Source organism: Castanea sativa, chromosome 10, assembly GCF_040712315.1.
Source record: "Castanea sativa cultivar Marrone di Chiusa Pesio chromosome 10, ASM4071231v1".
Taxonomy (NCBI): domain Eukaryota; kingdom Viridiplantae; phylum Streptophyta; class Magnoliopsida; order Fagales; family Fagaceae; genus Castanea; species Castanea sativa.
Window position 1 is genome coordinate 5673705 of NC_134022.1, and position 21382 is coordinate 5695086.

The 21382-nt window shown below is 34.3% G+C and overlaps 2 protein-coding genes, 1 long non-coding RNA gene and 2 other non-coding genes across 5 annotated transcripts; 3 read left to right on the top strand and 2 right to left on the bottom strand.

Moving 5' to 3' along the window:
• Window positions 1–1611: 1611 nt before the first annotated feature.
• On the bottom strand, window positions 1612–2339 carry LOC142611920 (serine/threonine-protein phosphatase 7 long form homolog). The gene is made up of 2 exons (XM_075784072.1): window positions 2250–2339; window positions 1612–2142 (listed from the first exon to the last, which is right to left on the bottom strand). Exons 1-2 carry the CDS (start codon window positions 2337–2339, stop codon window positions 1612–1614), a joined length of 621 nt encoding a protein of 206 aa, XP_075640187.1.
• Window positions 2340–7026: 4687 nt separating this feature from the next.
• On the top strand, window positions 7027–7107 carry LOC142614353 (small nucleolar RNA snoR118). The gene has a single exon (XR_012840428.1). It is a non-coding gene; the product is annotated as a small nucleolar RNA snoR118 (small nucleolar RNA).
• A 3346-nt stretch (window positions 7108–10453) lies between these two features.
• Window positions 10454–10545, top strand: LOC142614354 (small nucleolar RNA snoR118). The gene has a single exon (XR_012840429.1). It is a non-coding gene; the product is annotated as a small nucleolar RNA snoR118 (small nucleolar RNA).
• On the top strand, window positions 10480–13676 carry LOC142613667 (uncharacterized). Its single transcript, XR_012840302.1, has 2 exons — window positions 10480–12650; window positions 12944–13676. It is a non-coding gene; the product is annotated as an uncharacterized LOC142613667 (long non-coding RNA).
• A 656-nt stretch (window positions 13677–14332) lies between these two features.
• Window positions 14333–20867, bottom strand: LOC142611921 (ASI1-immunoprecipitated protein 2-like). The gene is made up of 10 exons (XM_075784073.1): window positions 20047–20867; window positions 19678–19965; window positions 17090–17175; window positions 16772–16917; window positions 16514–16699; window positions 15672–16335; window positions 15306–15536; window positions 15089–15213; window positions 14896–14978; window positions 14333–14389 (listed from the first exon to the last, which is right to left on the bottom strand). The coding sequence occupies exons 1-10, from the start codon at window positions 20812–20814 to the stop codon at window positions 14333–14335; spliced, it is 2634 nt and encodes an 877-aa protein (XP_075640188.1). The 5' UTR covers window positions 20815–20867.
• Window positions 20868–21382: the final 515 nt, after the last annotated feature.

Consider the following 21382-nt stretch of genomic DNA (forward strand, 5'->3'; position numbering starts at 1 on the left):
GGGCTGTTATATTATTATGATGTGCTGTTTTTTTTTTTTTTTTTTATCCCAACAAAGAAAAGTTTTAGCTCTCTTAATAAAACATTGTAAATTATAGTGATTCAAGAAACATGAACTTCTTTTGTTAGTTGTAAGGTGTAACGGATTAATTTTTTAAGGTTAGCGACCATGTACAAATTTGTTTGAGTTTAAAAATTTGTTTATAGTTGTTTAAAATTTTTTTTAAGGTTAGCGACCATGTTATCTTTATATTTTCCTTGAGGCAATATTTGTAGTTCATATCGAATAAAGGTGTTATATTTGTCACTAACTTTCAGTAAACTTATTTGACTTGTAGGCTTGTAATGAGTTCGATTGATTTATATCTATATTATGGTGGGGAGCTCTGCAATGATGTGACTTATGGAGTGACATATGAAGGGTTTGGTACAAAGTTAGAAATTATTCAGCTAAAAAAACGGCGGGAGATCAATTTGAAGAAGTTGAAAAAGAAAATTATGAAAGAGCTGAATTTGGACCGTCGGTTGCAGGACATAAAAATTACATATCGTGCTCCTCTTGCAGTGTTCAGTGACCGTATTGTCTTCACACCTATTAAAATAAAAGGAGACAAGCATGTTAAGATTATGTTTGACAGGATAAACTCTACGCCCCAATTAAAAGCTACTGAGTTGTATATAAGTGTGGAGCCTCGTATAGAAGTTGGCGGTGAAGATGTGCAACAAACAACTTTGGAGGGTGGTGGCGGGGAAGAATTCCAATCATTACATGCAGATAGTCATCCGACTCTTACCCCGTCCACTATAGTTGGGGGTTATACACTACCATGTCAAGAGACACCAACTCCAATGGAGGCTTGCGGATCTAGTTAGCAACAAGAATATATTCAATCTCTAGGGGGGGAAGGTGAAGACAAAGACGAAGATGATGTTGATCATGGTAGAGATGAGTATGAAGAGATGATTGGGAGAGATGACTTTCACGAGAATACTATAAACTATGAAAATGTTGACAATGTCTGTGATGATGTCGTGGATGATCATGATGATGATGCTATAGAGTTTCAAGATGATATAGGCGATGGTGATCATGCTACAGTCCCTACATATGAAGCTCATGGTCTGTCATTCCATGCAAACACTTGGGATAATGTTATTGATCCTTCAAGTGTTGAGATACCATTTTCATCAAGTTGGGGGTGGGGAATGAATTTTAGCAAAGGATTGATTTTCCCTAATAAAGAGGTTGTGAAACAGGCATTAATAGTTTACTCTCTGGATAACAACAAGAATTATATAACTGAGTGGTCCAACCAGAAAAGATTGTGTGTGAAGTGCGCAAATGAGTCATGTGCATGGAAAGTCTGAGCATTCTCGCAACTGAAGCTTAACGGATTATGGGCTGTCAAAGTATTTGGCGGTCCTTACACTTGTCCATCAGTTGGGGTGAACAAAGATGGTAGAATGATGGATTCGAATTTTCTTGCCAAAGAACTGCATAAATATATACTTGACAATCACACCAGCAAAATAAAGGATCTCCAAAATCTGATGAAGGAAAGGTTTAACCACGATATATCATACTACAAGATATGGGATGCGAAACAAAAGGCTATTGCAAACATACACGGGAATTGGGAAGAGTCGTACCAAAAACCATATCTCCTAGTAGGGCTAGTATATAACAACGAGCATACTGATGAACTTGAATCTCATTGGCATTCGGAGGCAGTGGTTGTCTGATTCTTTCAACAAGTGCGGGTATTAGAATCCTTTGACCTTTTAGCACAGTTTGAGGGCCATTTGGAATTTGAATTCCAAGCATTTCAGCACACACGTCTTCCCAAATTCTTTTAGAAGGCCCAACCATTGCCTCACCCTCAATGGGCAACCCCATGATAACTTCCACATCTTGCAATGTGATCGTCATCTCACCATGTGGTAGGTGGAATGTATGGGTCTCTGGGCGCCATCGCTCTACAAATGAAGTAATCAGTGCATGGTCAAGTTGTATGGATGGGACCAAGTGCAAACCCTCTAGACCAAGCAACCTCACAATGGCAAGGACACGATCATCTACCATAGGATCTCGAAGTCTCAATTCTTCATGGAGACTTCGACAATCCAGTGTGCCAAGAGGATCCTACAAATATTATAACAATAGATGAAGATCTTATGCAAATATTTAGTATTTATGGCTAATTAGAGTTGTGACATGAATGCATAGTTACATAAAACTCATGCAATTACCTGTCCCCCAGGGTTCCACAGTAACTCAGATCGATGTTTAACTTGTTCCGTCAATACACTACGATCAATAGGTCCAGGATCTATCGTCATGCTGCAAAAAGTTTATGTGTCATAAGGCATAACAAGAAAAGGAGATCAAAAAAGTCAAGCTCAAGCATAACATGGATAAAGAGGAGCTATGCTCTACTAGAACAATATTAATCAAGGGAAACAATACAAATGACTTAGCTTGATCTACCACATTCGTCTGCCCACCAACACAAAAATTGAATTAGTCCTAACATATTTCAGTCAACCATTAGCACATAAGAAACAACTAACATTCAAGAGCACTATCTACACAAAGTAACTAAGATACTATTAAACCCATAGAAAAGTAATCATGATTTGGGCAGATTATATAGGTGGAAGAGGGAGAAAGAAATAATTAGAAGATTCAGAGGCATAACAAGAACAAATAAAATAAAAACAAGTATGTATCGAAGTTTTAAGTCGGTGCTTCTGTTGTTGTTGTTGTGAGTCTTGTGACTTTGTGAGGTTTCTCTATGTCTCTGATTTTTATATATTTTTTTTTTTTGAGTAATTGACAAGTCTGAAAACTTCTAGTTTGTTTGAGAAAGCTACAAAAATTGAATCATTCTAGATAGCAATCTACACAAATTAACTAAGATACTATTAAACTCATAGAAAAGCAATCATGATTTGGGCAGATTATATAGGTAAATCATGATTTGGGCAGATTATATTTGGGCAAATTAAACTCATAGAAAAGAAATAATTAGACAATTCAGATGCATAACAAGAACAAATAAAAACTAAACCCAAATCTCCAAATCACTAAACCTAAAAACCAAATCAAAACCCATTTCAGCCAATAAATAAAGAGAAACAAATCACATTAGAGAGAGAGAGAGAGAGAGAGAAAACAAACTTGCTGGTTGATGATGGATGGAGAAAACGACGGCGTAGGAAGAGAGAGACATCGGAAAGAGAGACAGTTACGGCGTAGAAAGAGAGAGACGCCGGAGAGAGAGAGAGAGAGAGAAGAACGGCGTAGAGAGAAGACCTTAGGTAAATCGAGTATACGATACTCAGATTAGAAGACAAAAAAAAAAAAATTTAACGGCAGTGGAAGTTGAGTACAGGGTACTCGACTTTTAAGGGAAGTCGAGTATCGTATACTTGATTTTAGTAGTTTTACTACTTTCTACTGTTTATTAACTACAATAGAAGTCGAGTACACTATACTCGACTTCGGAAGTCGAGTACACTATACTCGACTTCGGAAGTCGAGTACACTATACTCGACTTCGGAAGTCGAGTATAGTATACTCGATTTTATAGAATTCCAACCTGGCTTTTTTCCTCTTTTTTTAATCCACGTCAGAACTATTTTTAGTAGGAAGTCGAGTTTGCTAAAATCGACTTCCAAAAAGAGTCCAACTTACTAATTAAGTTTGAACGCATGCTTTCGTCCTAAAATTTTTCCCTTCCTGTACTATTTCCCAAATTTTGCCCCCAAATCTTCAAACAAAGCCTATTCGGGAAAGCAAGGTTTTTTTTTTATTTTTTTTTTATATTATAAAAATGGAATAATTCAAAACCAATTAGATTATACATTAAATTTCAATTGAAGTCCAATTTTTTGCCATGTGTCCATTTTAAGTTTTTAATTTTTGTAACAAGTGAAATATTGGGTGCAAAAACTTAAGAATCTAATACCAATTAAATTTTAAATCACACACACACACACACACACATACACACACACATATATACTAGCCTCTAAGCACGTGCGTGAAGCTCTTCTATTTTTTGGGTAAGGATTAATTTAGAGCATTTATTATAATTTGGGATTACTAAATTTTTCAATCACAAAAAAAAAAAAAAAACCTAAGAGTGTGGTGAGTATTATTTTTGATGAAATAATTTTTCATCACACTTCTAGGTTTTGTTGAAAGAGGGAAAAAAAAATATTTAGTAATTGGATAAGTGGAAAACGTGGCTGGAAAATTAAAATCATTTTGTAGGAGTAAAACAATAAAAAATGATAAATTTAATTGGCTATAAAAAGGGGGAAAAAAATTTTGGTTGGTAATTGAAAAGTGGAAAACATTGTTGACACTTGACATAATAAAATCCGTTTTTAAGAGTAAAACATGGGTTCGTTAGAGTAAGACATTTGATAATTCATATCCATTTTTCTATTTAAAAAAAAAACAATAAATGTATAATTACTTTGAAGAAGTGAGTTAGTGGAAAAGTATTCTTATTTTGTAGGCAATATTTTAGTGCAAGTTAGACATGTATTTTTACCAAACTATCGTTTAGTTCTGTCTCTACTTAAACCTAGGGGTGTAGGGATATTTTGGAACAAAAAAAAAATCCGGTCCAAACAGGTATAGCCACTTAAATAGTATAATAGACACAACGTAGAAGTAGGAATTTATTATTTTTGTCAATTTACTATTTTAACCCCATTTTTAAGTTTTAGATAGGAGTATTTTTTACAGTAAAAAAATAATAATAACTAACTTTCTTTTGCCAGTTTACTATTTTAACCCCATTTTTAAATTGTTGGTTAATTAATTTTGGGGTATTTTTAACAGAAAGAAAAAAAACAATAACTAACTTTCTGAATCCTCTTAATATATACAGATAATAGACACAACGTAGAAGTAGGAATTTATTATTTTTGTCAATTTACTATTTTAACCATATTTTTAAGTTTTAGGTTGGAGTATTTTTTATAGTAAAAAAAAAGTAATAATTAACTTTCTTTTGCCAATTTACTAATTTAACCCCATTTTTAAATTGTTGGTTAATTAATTTAGGAGTATTTTTGACATAAAAAAAAGTAATAACTAACTTTCTGAATCCTCTTAATAAACAGATAATGAGAAACATTTACATATTTTAGAAATGTGTTGTGGGGGGTAAAAGCTCTTGAATAAACGTTTAGGCTTTGGGCCTGATTGGTTGGTACCAATTTGTTTTGATCAGGGCCTCCAGGGCCCACAAGTTAATCTGCACTGTAGAGGTCTGAGGAGGAGTACCTCCTCGGATAGGCCCGGCAATGACCCTAGGACTTACTAAATGGGTTAGAGGCAGAATTCTGGAGAAACTGATGAGTAAAAGGGTGATCCAAGCACCCTTTAGAAGCAAGAACGTTTGAGAAATATCTAAGGAAAAAACTGCTACCACCACATTAAAGGCCCTGCATCTACCTCTTTGGCCGTATTAATGGGGAAATGACCTCTAAACAGTAGAATTCAGCCTTCCTGCTATTAGTTGAAGACTTCAAGAAGGTGGTGGATGAGACAAGTATCTAAGGGGAAGATTTGTATGATACGTGGATGAACTAGTGAGAAAGAAGAAGTAAATAAGGAGACGAGAGAGGAAAGAGAGGGGAACCGGCTCCTTAGCTAAAAAAAGAACTAAGAATTGTAAATTTTGGCATAGAAAGAGAATATTTATACAAATCGTTCTCGGCTTACGTTCGAGGAGATCTCTTTGTCATACTTGTTTATCATTTGCATAGATTGTGGTACTCTAGCATGTTAATTGAACTTCCAACATCCCAAACCTAGGTTTCAAATCCATACTCTACAAATTTCATTGTATAAGGCTCATTGGGCCTGAACTCAATACTTGTTTTTAGGTCTGAGTACAATTGTGCACTTACATGTATAATTTAAAAAAAGTATAAGCTAATAGCATGTATAATTTGAACTATATAATTGTGATAGTTTTTAATTGTACCCGTGCATATGTATGAGGCTACACACTAGTAATAATAAAAATAGAAAAATGATATGTCCACAATATTTCTACAACATTTTTACAACAAATCCTAAGTGGCAGGTTGTTACTGGTTGTTATTATTGGAGAAAAAATGTAATCTTAATATTAGGTTCAAATTTGAACCAATAACAACTAATCACCTATAATTTGTTGTAAAAATATTGTGGACGTAGCATATCTCATAAAAATATAATGACCAAATTAACTGTAAGTTGAAAATTGATTATGAACTCAATATCTAGAGACCTAATTCACGATAAGTTGAAAATAACATTGAATAAATTAACTATTACAAAAATATAAGTGCCAAATTAACTATAACCACCAAATTATTCAGGAACTTAGAAGTGATAATACAAATGCTGGTGCCACAAGCCCACAATGATTGCCTTGAGATGGTTTGAGACCCAGCCCACGTGAACACAATATTAGTGGGCTTTCTGATTTTGTAACTGACCAAGGAAGGCCCAAATCTTCAAGCAAAGCCTAATCGGGAAAGCAAGGGTTTTTTTTTTTTTTTTTTTTGGGGTAAAATTATCCACTATAAAATCCAGGAATGGAACCCTAATTCTAGCTTCTCTCTTCAGTCTTCACCTTGCTTTCATTTCCTCTGTGTGTCTCTGTGTTATAATTATTGTTTGGTAGAATAGTCCTTAATTTTTTGCCCAATGATGTACACCAAAATTTTATTGAGCGGTTAGGCATGGTTTTTCAATTCATTATCAGCTCTTTACTCAACACCAACTTTCACTACCACCACAACCACAACCACCTTCTACTCTTCTTTTATCATATATATATATATATATACACACAAATTTTATTTTCTTCGGTGGTGGTTTGTAAAGGCTTTTGATGAATGCCCATTGCCTTAAAAAAAAACAACCGTGGATGATCATTCAAAGCTATGAGATCTGAGGGCTTTTTTTTTTCATTTACATGCATTTCTTGAATCTGGGTTTTTGTTTTTGTTGTGAATGATGATAAATGCACTGGGCTCTGAGCAGTTTTTATTTATTGATGGAAATATACCTTAGAAAGCTGTTTCTGATACTCCATAATATTTTATTATTGTATGTTTGTTGGATCAAAATTTGGTGCTTTGAAAATGCCCGCATGTACCCAAGTAAATGTACCCAAGTAATTTATCTCTATCTGTATTTGTCCAATGATAAAAAAAACTCAATTGATTTTCTTCATCAGCCTTTACTATGTTTTCTCTGATGTCATCATCATTATTATGAGATATGGGGGATTTATCTCAGTAGTACCCTTATCCTGTTTTATTAGAAATCTAATGTTTGAATTCTTGAACTGCTAGATGGTGATTAGAAGTACACTATTGCACTCAATCAATTCTAAGTTATAAGTTTGTAACATTTTTGTTACTCCCTTGTTCTTTAATTCCTTTTGGTTGTAAGTGGTGCTTTTGTTTACTAGTCATGTTCCAATTAAATTTTTTTTTTTCAAATGGTGAAATTGTTTCATACTTGCTTGCTTATTGTTGTTTCTTTTAACTGTGACTGTGGCATGTTATAATAGTAAACTAAGAATTTTGACAATAAACACTAGTCACAGTCACACACCTGTCTTAAGATTGACATTAATTTTAGGCATTTTGGTTCCTTTTCTAAAATGCATGTGGCTCTTGCTTGGCTATGGTTATAGTAGGTAATTTCTGATTCCTTTTCAATTTCTACTATTTTGCTAGATATTTTAGACTACCTTTTTTTTTTCCTAGTATTCTTCAATTGATGAGGTCACTTATTTGATTTCTTTAATCCTTAATTACATTGAAAGAGGCATTAAAGCTGTTTCATCCGCCCAATGATGAATTCAAATTGCTCTGTGACAGTTATTTTGATTTTCATTTTGAACCCCCATCAACGCATCCAGTGAGCCCACCGGCATGTGTTCTTGGCTACTAGTGGCTGTTGGCTGTTGGCTGTTGGTTGTGGTGGTGGTGGTGGTGGTTGTTGATGTTGTTGTTTTTGTTTTTGTTTTTGTTTTGAAATGTGGGAAGGCTCTTAATGAAAATCATAAGCTTCACTGTTCGCGCATACATGATCTGAGGGCTGCAGCAGCTTCTTCCCCTGTAACCAACTTTTTTTCCTCCTTAAAATTGGTGTATTTTTGTCTTTTTAAATTTCTTATTTACTCCATTTAGCATTAAAAGTTTAAACTTGTGTTTCGCATTGAGGTCTCTGATGGTTAATAGGAGTCTTAGGCATGGTCATATTATCTTTGTTCAATGGGCTTTTATTTTGACAAGGTTCTATGTTAAGTGTATCTTTGTTCAGTGGGTTTTCTAACTCATAAGTTTTAGTCAAGATTCTTTAATAAGTCTCCATGTGAATTTTGTCTCTGGCTCTCATATCCTTATATATTCTATAAACTTGGGAAATATTATTTGTCAGACTTTAAGTGGACCATATGATTATGCATCTCCATTTCCTGATTCTTTCATGTACAGGTTAAATGTTAATTTACATTAGGCAATGTGAATTTAATTTTTTAGACCGTATTTACTTGATTGCAGATTTGTAGTAGCCTTGGATTTTTCATTAACAAAATGTTTGAATTATGTTTTCTTTTCATTGTATTGTTACCAAATTATCTTAATGTGTTGAGTTAAACAAGTATATATATTTTCGTTTTTCCCTTTAATGCTTGATTCCTGTCAGTTTGTTTTACTTTATTTGCAACTTAATAATTTTGATTTCCTAAACTAGTTATTTGGATGGTTTGACTATACTATCCTTTTATTTTCGTCAGTTTTTGGCATGCTACATTTCTATACTGCACTATGATGGATTTCTGAACTATATTCATCGGTTGCATGGTTTCAATTTATCGATAGCCTTTGTGCACCACCACCCTGTCTTCGCTGTTATGTGGTTGTGTGTGTATGAGGGTATGTATTTGTGTATCCTTGGTGGTGTGCAGAGTCTTTTGATGATTGGCATTTGCATTCCATAGATGATTTTGTCAGAGCTATGAGATCTGAGCTCTTTCATAGAGAGCATACATGTTTATGAGGGTCAACTGTATCTAGACCTGGTCTAATGTCAGAGACTGTTAAGTTGTATCCGTTTTTGTTGCATAAATTCTTGTTCCAAAAGGAAGCAATTGTCTTGATTACTCAATTTGACCCATGCATGTGCAGTTGGTGGGATGTTTCAGATCCAAAAGCACTGATTAGGGCCTTTCGAAAGGTTATGGACTTATGGTATCAATTGCCTCTTTTACTGTATATTATTTGCTTTTATTTATGACATATGTGACTGAATATTTTGGCTGAAGGTGAAAATATTGTATATTACTGTAGTTTCCATTAGCTGTTAAGATTTAATTATGTGCTGAAAGGTTTATGCACTGGGCTCTGAGAGATCTATTGCTTCTTTAGATGGAGTCAGACCTAGAAAACTCTATATCTGAACGTACCTGAAACAATTGCGGTATCATGTTTTGATTGTTGGTATTTGGGATATAGATGATCTTTTGTCTTTGGTGATAAATATCCTAAATCCACACCCATTCCTCTCTTGTTTTGCCTCTTGAGATTTTAAGTTCTCTCTCATTTTTTTTTTAATAATTTATGTTTGGTTGCTAGGAAAACGAAGGAAAATTATCCCTTTTCTGTGGGATTTATGGGCTTTTTTATCTGGGCCTTGTTTTGTTGTAAAGTTGTGATTTTTTTTTTTTTTTCATTTCCATGATTGTAATTTGTACTAAATACCATGAAATTGTTGAATAGGTTATTTGTTTTGGCTCGTATTATGGATTGGCCCGTGTGTTTTTGTTTAGTTTTTGCCTATGCATAAAAAACAACTTGAGTGGGCCTTAGCAACCTATTTTGGAAAATAGGAAGGTCCACGTGAACTCAATTTTAGTGGGCTTTCTTATTTTGTAAGAGACCAAGGAACACCTAAATCTTCAAACAAAACCCATTTTCAGAAAGGTAGGTTTCTTTTTGGGTAAAATTGTCCACTATAAATTCTAGGGACCATCTTGACTGTCCACAAATGGAACAGTAATTTTAGCTTCTCTCTTCAGTTTTCACAATGCTTTCCTCTGTGTCTTTGTTTTAATTATTGTTTGGTCGAACAGTCCTTCATTTTGCCCAATGATGTACAAATCAAAATTTAATTGAGCAGTTTGGCATGGTTTTTAATTCATTACCAGCCCTTTACTCACCACCACTTTCACAACCACCATCTACTCTTCATTTAACATACATACATATATATATATACACACACACTATATTGTTTTTATCTGGTGGTGGTTTGTAAAGGCTTTTGATGAATGCCCATTGCCTTAAAAAACTGTGGATGATCATTTCAAAGCTATGAGATCTGAGGGCTTTTCTTTATTCTCCTTTACATGCATTTATTATATTATATTATGTGTTTTGATTTGGGCTCTGAGCAGTTTTAATTTATCACTGCATTATTGATGGAAATGCAGCCTAGAAAGCTGTTTCTGATACTCCATAATTTTTTATATGTATATATAGTTGAGCATATTGTAAAATTTGCAAGATGTCTTGTTCTTTGAATTATTCTATGTAATGTTGGGTCATAATATATTTTTTTAAATAGTGAAATTCTTTCATATTTGCTTGCTTATTGTTGTTTCTTTTAAACTGTGGAATCTTATAATAGTAAACAAATAATTGACTATAAATTTTGGTCACACATGCCTTAAGATAAACATTAATTTTATGCATTTTGGTTCCTTTTCTAAAATGTATGTGGCCCTTGCTTGGCTATGGTTATAGTTGGTAATTCCTGATTCCTTTTCTATTTCTACTAGTTTGCAAGATATTTTTAGACTACTGTTTTTTTCTTCACTTATTTGATTTCTTTAACCCAAAATAGCATTGAAAGAGAATTGAAGACTTTTTCATCTGCCCAATGATGAATTTAAATTGCATTGTGACAGTTATTTTGATTTTCATTTTGAACCCCCATTGGTGCATCCAGTGAGCCCACCAGCATGTGTTCTAGACTACTAGTTGCTGCTGGCTGTTGGCTGGTGGTTGTGGTGGTGGTGGTGGTGGTGATGATGATGATGGTTATTATTGTTGTTTTTATTTTTCTTGTTTCAAAATGTGGGAAGGCTCTAAATGAAAATCATAAGCTTCACTGCTCTTGAATACACGATCTGAGGGCTGCAGCAGCTTCTTCCCCGTAACCAACCTTTTTCCTCCTTTAAATTGGTGTATTTTTGTCTTTTTGAATTTTTTGTTGCATAAATTCTTGTTTCAAACGGAAGCAGTTGTCTTGATTACTCAATTTGACCCATGCATGTGCAGTTGGTTGGATGTTTCTGATCCAAAAGCACTGATTAGGGTCTTTGGCAAGGTTATGGTCTCAATTGCCTCTTTTACTGTATATTATATAGCTTTTATTTATTACATATGTGACTGAATATTTTTGCTGAATGGTTTATGCACCGGGCTGTGAGAGGTATATTGCTTCTTTAGATGGAGTTAGATCTAGAAAGCTCTATATCTGGATCTTCCTGAAACAATTGCTGTATCATGTTTTGATTGTTGGTATTCGGGATATAGATGATCTTCTGTCTTTGACTAACATACTTAAATTGTGGAGAGATTTTTTTTTTTTTTTTTAAAAATGATGTTGCTTTGTCTAAGTTATGCCTTCTGTATGATTGAAGTCTTTGAGCTTTACAGTATTTACATCTGCCCAATGATGAAGATAGTCCTGTTGAGCGGTGCTTTTGTTTTCTCATTTTTAGCCTCCATCTCTACTGCCACACTCACCATCATCAATACGCTGCTGCTGCTGCTTCTTCTTCTTCTTCTTCTTCTTCTTCTTCTTATTATTATTATTATTATTATTTTTTGTTTGTTGGTTTTGGTAGAGGTGGTAGTGGTTGGTATTCTTATTGCCATAAAAGATGTTGAATGGCTTTTAAAGAGAACCATAAGTTTCACCGTCGGTGAATCATTTTAGCTATGAGATCTGAGGGCTGAAGCTTAGTTAATTTTTTTCCCTTGAAGCATTTTCTTTTACAAGTTTCGGTTCCAGAAGTGTTATATATTATATCTTTCAGTCTTACTTTATTTTATTCCCTTACACTTGTTTTATATAAAATTTCAGATTATGATTGCTAAGTATGTAGTAATAGTTATGGTTACAATTTGTATGTTTGCATAGCTGCTACTCCTTGAGTACTTTCAGTTGATCTTAGGTTTGTGAAGTAGCCTTGGACATGGTGCTGTAGGTTTATCATTAAGTATGATATCACTCACCATCCATTTTGCCCGATGATGTACAACTCAGAAGTATTGAACGATTGCGTTGTTTTCATCCATGGTTGCACTTTTTGCGCCACCAAATGGACTGTGTGTTTGTGTGTGTGTGTGCGCGTGTGCATGTATTTTTGTTTACTATTTGGTGGTGTGAAAAGGCCTATGGTGAAGCCAGTGGCATTAATCGGAGATGATCTGTTTTAAGCTATGAGATCTGAGGGCCTTGCTTTTAGCATATTCCTTTTTGGTGGTTTTGAATAATTTCTCTGCAATCTGTAAACCTTGGATGATGTGTTTTGAGATAGAGATCTAAGGTCTTTTCTTTTCTTTTCTTTTTTAATTGTATTTATTTTCTAAATGTTATTTTATGTGTGTTGGACTTGGGTGTGTTTCACATAGTAATTTCCTTTGGTAAATGAAACAAGGATTGGTTAGAAATATTTAGTTTAACTTTACGGTTTTTTTTTTCCTGGGTTATTTACCCCGAGATTTGAATTTTTGGATTCCAGTGTTGTTTTTTGTTTATTGATTTTCATTCTCTATTTTGTTTTCATTTTTTGATTTTGTATTGACTTTACTAAAAGTATGGTTTTGTTAAAATACGCAGGATTATGTTGAATAGCAAGTTTATAGTTTGCAGAGGTGGTCTCTCGCCATTTCTGTTCTTTTAGTCCAGAATCAGTGGAGCACATATTTTTATTATGTCAAATCAAGCTACTAGTGTGAACTTATACCTAATAATTTTGTGGTCACTCAGAAACTTACTTTTATTTGTGACTATTCTACGGGACCAAATATGGATGCTACAATCTAGTTTTTGACAATGAATGAATCCTTGTAAGCTGGTCCTCTCCATCAACAGGGTTTTTCCTGCTCCACACAAATATGCTTGGTCTTCCTTGGTTCCAATTTCTCGTAAACCTGTTCATTGAACCTTTCTCCCACAGGGTTGGTTGAAGACTTGAAGTTTAATTTCAGGTGCTGCAGTTTGTATTGATTGTATTTCTATACTTGGTGTGCGGTCAAAGTTAAAAACTCCTGGGGAAGCTTTTGTGGGCTGAAGTAAAAGCTATGTTTCTTGCAATCTCTGAAGAGAAGAATCCTTGGATCTGATGTCATTTTTGCGGGACATTCCTGGAATCTAATCACTTGTTTGAGAGACTTATGTACCCCCCCATCAGCTTTGAAATGACCCCTCTAAAAGCCTTATGCAGTCCAGCAATTTTTTTTTTTTTACTGGAATCTCCTAGTTATGTTTTCTTAGTTAATGAGATCTTGATAGATATTCGACAAAAAGAGAAGGAAAAAAGAAAAAGGAGCGCTGTTGATTTTCTGACAAATCTGAAGCAAGAATCAAACAGCCAAACGGAAAACAACAAAAGAAACTAGAGATCGATCATACACAACTTCTCCTGAATTTTTAAACGGATAGAAAACTGGTTTTTAGTAAAGCAGCATTAGGATCGTAATTATGATCCTGGTTTTTCATAAACCGATAGAAAACTGGTTTTTCAAAAGATCCACTAACTATTTACAATGCATCATACTAAAAATCTAAGAGTTTGAGAGGCCACAGAAAAAGGGACTGCAATTTGTTCATGGCAACTAGACTTCATTGGAGAAAGGAAACGCAAGCGAGAGAGAAAGTGATAGAGGGTCTTCATCACCATCTTTATCGTTTTCGTTTGTCTGTGGCTCAGAATGCTTCTCCTGGTTAATTTTACTGTCCATTTTACCAAGAAAGGAAGGCATGACTCCCTGTTTCTTTAATTTGTTTTCGGGTACTTGCCCCGCTGTTGAAGATTTAGACATCATGTTCCCCACACCTTCTGAAATTCTCCCCGGAAAAGGTAGTTGGACCGACACCATTTATACCAAATGGAAATCTATCTGCAGAATTCTTTGTGCCTCTAGAACCACCATGTTCACACACCACACTCAAACTACTCTTCATCCTCTTGAATTCGCGTTCTTGGTCCACAATATGTTCACTACTTTATTTAAAACATGGTTTGAGATTCAAATCCTGCCTCCTAGTATCTCTTTCTTGTCTCTGCCAGAAGAAAAAACTTCATCAGTACTATACTGATATTCTAAGGTAATCAGCATGTTGCAATATTATTTAAAACCGGAAGAGCAAAATAAATTGCATATTTGCCATGATTTTACGGTAAGGAACATAACATAACATATTGGCCTTTGAATAAAAGTTAATAGACATTTTGGTAATAAAAAAAAATTGGAGGTACTTAAGCTAAAACCAAATCAAGATGAGAAATAGATAAATCGATAATTGAAGAAGCATATATATTCCAATCAATCAAGCACCAAAACTTCACTTGGCATTATGTACAGCTTATATGCTACATACAATGAATTCCCCAAATTCAGTAATTACCTTTTTAAGCAAAAACAACCAAGTGCATTCTAAAAATATAAAATGTAGACGAGTAGTACTTCTATAAACCAAGTCACTAAACAGAAGAAGAAATAAAAAAGTTTTCATTTAAATATTGGGCATTTACTGAATGTAATATATGTGTGAGTGTGTGTGATTACCATTTGGGAATTCTGTATGTCTTGCAAACAACTAAGCCTTCTTACTCGAAATACACCCCATAAAAACAACAATTTATTCCAACCTGCCAAGGACAAACAATGTAATTTAAAGATGTGAATGAAATTGTGTAAGTGGATCTCTATATAACATTTATCATTTATATGGAAGCAAATTAAGCTAAGTACAACTTACGCTGAGAATTTTCAGGAAGAAAATTAGATGAAAATATTAATAGATCAACTCTGTCCAAATTTCCTTTGAGAGCCATGTCATTCTTAATCATGCATTCAAGCAATCTCTTGTAGTTTCTTCCATAGCTGCATAGAAGAATTGGAAATATGGATTGAATGTCAGCATGAGAGGGAGCACTTTAATTCACAAAAGCAAATGCCAATACAAAATTACAAACCTTTCCAAGTCTTTTGCAAAAAAGTAGAGTGCAATATTATCTTCTGTGGCATGATTTTGAGAGAACTGAGTTGGCCAAGCGCTTAAGCGAGGTACTTCCTCCAATATAATTTTTTGAGGAAGCTTGAGAACTACTTCAAGAACTTTAGGTGAAGCACAAGTTGATAAGTGTGCTTGCATCCCATAACAAGAACTTGGAAGTTTTTCACTTCTCTGCATTTCAAATTCCCCTCTGCATGAAATGTCAAAAAATTTTGCATGAGACATTTTTATCAAGCCACAGAAGTGACTTTGAGTTTATAATAATAATAAAAAAAAAAAAAAAAAACACAGCAATGAACTTTCAGAAAAGAGCAAAAGACCATACTGCCAGATGCAATGAATCTGGGGAACAGCAGAAACTTGAGAAGGAATGACTGTTGTAAATGAGGTAAAGTTTCTCAAATAAGGCCTTTCATTGGAAGGAAATGTGGAATTTGAATTATGTGTTTTTATTGAACATGCTGCTTCTGTGGAATGCTCAATATGCTGGCTCACATCATCAAATTCATCTTGATATTTTAAGCCTTTTTTAGCAAGATGACTAAATGCATTCAATGAATTGTTTGATTGTTCATGATACTCAACTGCCTCAATATCATGATATTTGGATCCTGATGAAAAAGTTTCTCCACGCGATACAATTTCATTTCCACTCATTGATGCAGAAACACCAGAATTAGCAACTGGTGAACTAATTTTAGATTGTAACAAAGATGTATACTTCCCTTGAGTTGAGTTCCATTTTGCATGGTTTAATTTCTTCAAATCCTCAACAAGAGAAAAATTGGAAGCTAGTGGTTTAACCTTTGCATCAGTAGCATTTGAGCTAAATGACATAGATTTTCTCATCATTCTGGAACATTCCATTCTCTTATCCTCAGCAGCAGTATTAATCGAAATTTTTTTCTTTTGGATATCAATGTCTTTTGAGAGTTGGCCTTTCACTTTTGAGTCCATAATGTCGAACGATTTTGACTTAAAAAGAGAACCTGTAATGCCAAAATTTTTAGATTAAGTAAACTAAATCTCAAACAAACATTATAATGAACAAGTCAACACATAATTAACTTAGCCCACTACAACCAACTTTGTTATATTTAGGAATATAATTTGAAGATTGGTTATCTAAAGAATTAACTTGATGGTCTGGCTTCATTTTCGACTTACCTGAGTTCTTAAATGAAGAGTCACCACGAAGTAGACCTCTTCTGAAGGTTCTTGATGCTCCAGATAATTTAACATTTGTTTCAGGAGTCCTGTTTGTCACTGTAACAGCTTCTATATTGCTTGCAGGTTTCTTAGCAGAGAAGAGAGAAGAAGAATTTACTTTCTTTGTTTGGTTTTCCTTGACACCTGATTTTTTTACATTCAATTTTAAACCATCCTTACATCTGAAAGTGCTAAAATTTCCAGAGCTTTCCATACTTTTATGCATGAATGATGCTTTTGATGTTCCAGCTGCTTTGTGATCTTTATGTTGATCTCTTTTTTCAATTTTTTCCTCAAGCAGGCACTCTTCGCACAACCAATTGCCTTCAGGAACTTTATCCAGCAAAACACACATGCAATAGCTGTTTGATAGAAACCAGAATAACACAAAAGGTCAATTTTGTCACCTTCCCAAGGGCAGACAATGATGGAACACTCATGCAGGAAGTTTTCTTTTAAAGTTTATTAAAAATATGTGTGTGTGTGTGTGTGTGTGTGAGAGAGAGTCAAAGATTCAGAAGATTAGTCATTTACATGTGCTCTGCCCCATAAATGCATTTGCTACAAATAGCAAGCGACTCCTCACGTCCTGCATCTCCACAGATATCACAAACTCTCACCTGTTCAATTGCAAAAAGAAATTAGCCTGTCAATGTTTTTCTTATGGACAATAAATAAAAGAACTACAGAGATCCTACATCCATGAAGAAGAAAAATGATGATGGACAAGTAAGCAGACAGACATATAGATTTACATGCAAAGGCGCACGTCTGACTTAAGTCAAAACTATAGCTTGGCTTCATCCAAAACCAAGTCAAAATATAATATTTTAAAATTTTAATTTTATTCATGCAAATATGTATACAATTTTTCAATATATTTAATGGTGCAGTACCAGAAGTCATAATTTTGTTAATGATGGTTTTATCAAATTCTGTATGTAACAAAGAATATCCAACTTTCACTATCAAATTTGGTGTGATACCAACATGTTGGATATGTCCAATAAGTTCACATGTATCAATTTAAGTCTACTATATATACACTAATTTTATTAGTGTCAAATCTTGGTGCAATAGCAAGTGCTCTCCTCCAACATGATGTGTTGTAGGCAAGTTCAGGAATCGACCTTTCCAAAATTTGCAAGTAAAGTTGCTTACCAATCAAATCTCCTATTTGCAGGTAAAGTTGCTTCTCAATCAAATCTCCTAGACCAGAAAAAGTAATATATAGCCTTGTGTATTGGGAGCTTCATGTAACCTAATTTCATCTAGCCAACACAGCAGTTGATAGCAATGGTGGAAACAGTGATGACTGTACAACCTATTTAAAATTAGGTAAAGTATTTCAAAAGAGGAGGAAGAACAAAAGGCATGTTCATCACAGTGGTTGTGGAGAATGGACTGGAGGCTGTCGCTCTAGATGGAATTTAATGGGAAAAATGCTCATGGAAGATGGCCTGTTCTAGATCTATGGCCTCGGTGAAAGCATTGAAAGAGCTAAATAACCTAAATTTGATCAATGGACAAGTCTTTCAAATTTGTGAAGTGGTATGAAAATGATCTTAAATACATTGCTAACTTAAGCTATTCATTCCAAACAGCACCTAGAAATTCGTTTATTAAAACATAATACTAGACTGTAAAACCTCCATCAAACAGTAAAAAACAATCAACGAATTTTTAGGTGAGGTAAAACTTAGGTACAATATCTTAGGTGTGTTACATTAGGTTCCCAACATATAATTGCATTATAATTATTATTTTTTTAAGAGAGTTGCAATGAATTTAATTATCCTTGTAAATAATAATACTGTTTGTGTTTTATTGGTCAATGCAATAAGGTTTTTGAATATAATTGATGATCCTAATGTAGTGTATCTAAGTTAGTGTACCATTGAGCGTAAGATACTAAGATACTGTACCTAATTTTTGTCCTGTTAGGTGATATAGAAAATACAATAGTAATAATTTAATACATTTTATAATACCAAAAAAGAAATTAAAACCAATCATATTCTACAACTACTTATATGATTAACTCCAATTAACTCAATATAATCTTATGGCCATGCTCATTATATCAGCCGCACAAATTCACCTTTGCAAATCTCTATATAGGGAAATATTTTCTACTAAATCATTGGTCCTACCTCAAATTTTACTCTTACTAGTGCATTACTTGATTTTCATAACCTATGAAAAGGCTGTTTTAGATGACTTCCACATTGCCAAGTCTAACTCCTAAAAAATGCATACCTTTGTGATTCTGCTTTCCATCTATTACCATTAATCATAAAGTGATCTCAAAAAAAAAAAAAGTGATATCAAAAAGATCATAATTATAACAAAGTTAACAATTAACATGTTGAACAATATATTTGTCAATAGCTATAAATATTATAAAATTAATGCTTATATTACTAACCATACCTTATAATCCTTACTACCTTCAAAGAGCTATTGAAATATTAATGACATTAAAATTGGAAATTATTAACATTCAGATAACTTGCAGAATATAAGATAGTATAGTAATTTTCCATGTTAGTGTTGCATTGCAATCTAAGCAATCTTATGCCAGTGTGCAGTTTAAGGAAAGTCTTACAACAGAAAACAGCCTCTATATTTTCTTCATTATGCCTTCATTCTAAAGAAAGTTATGGAACAAAAGACAGTGTCTATATCTCTTCATAGGTGATCAACTAAAGTTTGTGGCACAGTGCCACAAAGGCAACCTTAGGAACCCACATGAAAGCCACTAACCAATTAAGCAGCATTGCAAGCAGTACAGTTACATTCTACTCTCTCTCTCTCTCTCTCTCTCTCTTTGGTGTATTTTTTTGGGTTGGGGGGGGGGGGGGGGTGGTGGTAAGGTTGGGTGTTGACAATGTCTTAGACACCACATCTAACTCAGAAAGAAACAGCAAAACTGAATAAAGATACAGTTTTCAGGTTCATGGAAACTTCTTTTTAATCGTTTGAGTTTTAACAGCCAAACAGGCCATAAATAAACAATTCGAATTAGATTTCATGGTATCTCAATTAGGTAGATAAGCAGTCCACTCAATGCCATAACAGTATATAGCTATAAACTATACCAAGAAGGAAATATTACATACTTCATACTCCAATGTAATTGATTTATCATTATAGCCAGCAAGCTGGGATTGCGAAGGATGCTCCCATTTCTGGGGTTCCTCAATCAACGCTCTAGAATTCCCAACCTGGACCTTTTGATCTGAACATGATCCAGCTTCAATTACTGGGTTTCCACTATTCATTTCAGAATCATCTTTCACAGATCCGGCATGGATATGCACATCCTGCATCTGACCACCAACCCTGAATGTTGTCACTTTTTTTAATGATGATTCCGTCTGTTCCTCAGAGCAATCAGAAGGCTCTCCCTGAAAATAAACACATAAATTTCAAATCCATTATAATGAAAAAATTGATTTGCCAACTAATGAAGAATCTAAAAGACACACCTTCAGCGAGCTAGCACCGCCAAAGACATCTCTTATGGAAGAAATTTCTGATTGCTTTGATCTGCTTGAAAAATCTGCTACTGCTTGTGAAGATTCTCTGTTTGGCCTCCAAGGATGATTAGTGGTCACTTTGTCAAAATGTAGACTACCCCGATAAAGAAAAGAAAATTGATCATTAATAGCCTTTCTATCTGCAGGAGAACCATCAATTAAAGCTGAAGTACACGATAAATTCTTCATGTCACCAGCACTAGTTTTTGTGTCGTCTGATCTACTGATGCGCGGTATGTTATCCCCAAGGCCCTCTAATTCTTTCTGCTTCTGTAGATGATTTGAGTATGTTAGAGGATAAACTATTTGTGGTTTAGAAAAACCATATTTGTGGTTTACAAGCATCTCAATGTTTTCTGAAACGTCCATAGACCTTAAAGCAGCTTTACTTTCTATGTTTTCAGAGAATGAATCACGACTCGAACATGCACTAAAAACGTTACTCATCTCACTGCTTGCGTGCTGTCCACCGTTGCATCCACTACTTGATGAAGGAGGTAACAGTTCAGCATCACTAATATAGCTCCCAAGTGCTGCCTTTTCCTTACATGTGGTTTCATCTGAAAATTCATCGGCCTTTGTGTCCATTAGTGATGCCACTTGTTCAAGATGCATACAGGATGAGCATGGGGCGGCGGACACGTTGCATTTACTGCATCCTTCCCCCTTTTGAAATCTACTTTTTGGGTAGTTGCATGTCCTGGATTCTTCTCCCATTTGAAATGTACAGCTTGAGAAATTTCTATCAAATTGTTTTCCATTGACGGATGATCCCTGATATGAATGCTACAGAAAATTAAAACCACAAATGGAAAATCTGTATATATGTACACAAAATTGTTTACTTATGGCCAATGCCCAATGTTGTATTTATATGAGCATAACTGCATAAGCGTTATCTGATATGAATGCATGGTGCAATATTTGGCAATTTTGGAGACATATACAAGGCAGGAGAACAATGCATTATTTTAATAAAGAGAAAGGAAAGATACAGTATAATCAAAGAAAACATCTGAAAATTAAATAAATTAGTAGACTATATAAGGTATATCTTAACCATGTATTATTAATTAATCAGGTCATCTACACAGGAAAATATCTTTTCAAGCTTAATTATGTAATGTTATTTCCTTGAAATATTAGACAGATTCAAAGTGATGAACTCAATCACTCAACAGAAGAAGTGTACTAATGGACTCACTCCACCCAATTCATCTCTCTCGTCATGCGTGGTGATGGGGGTTTGGTGGCTTTAATGGCCAGTGATGGTCAGCAGTAGTTG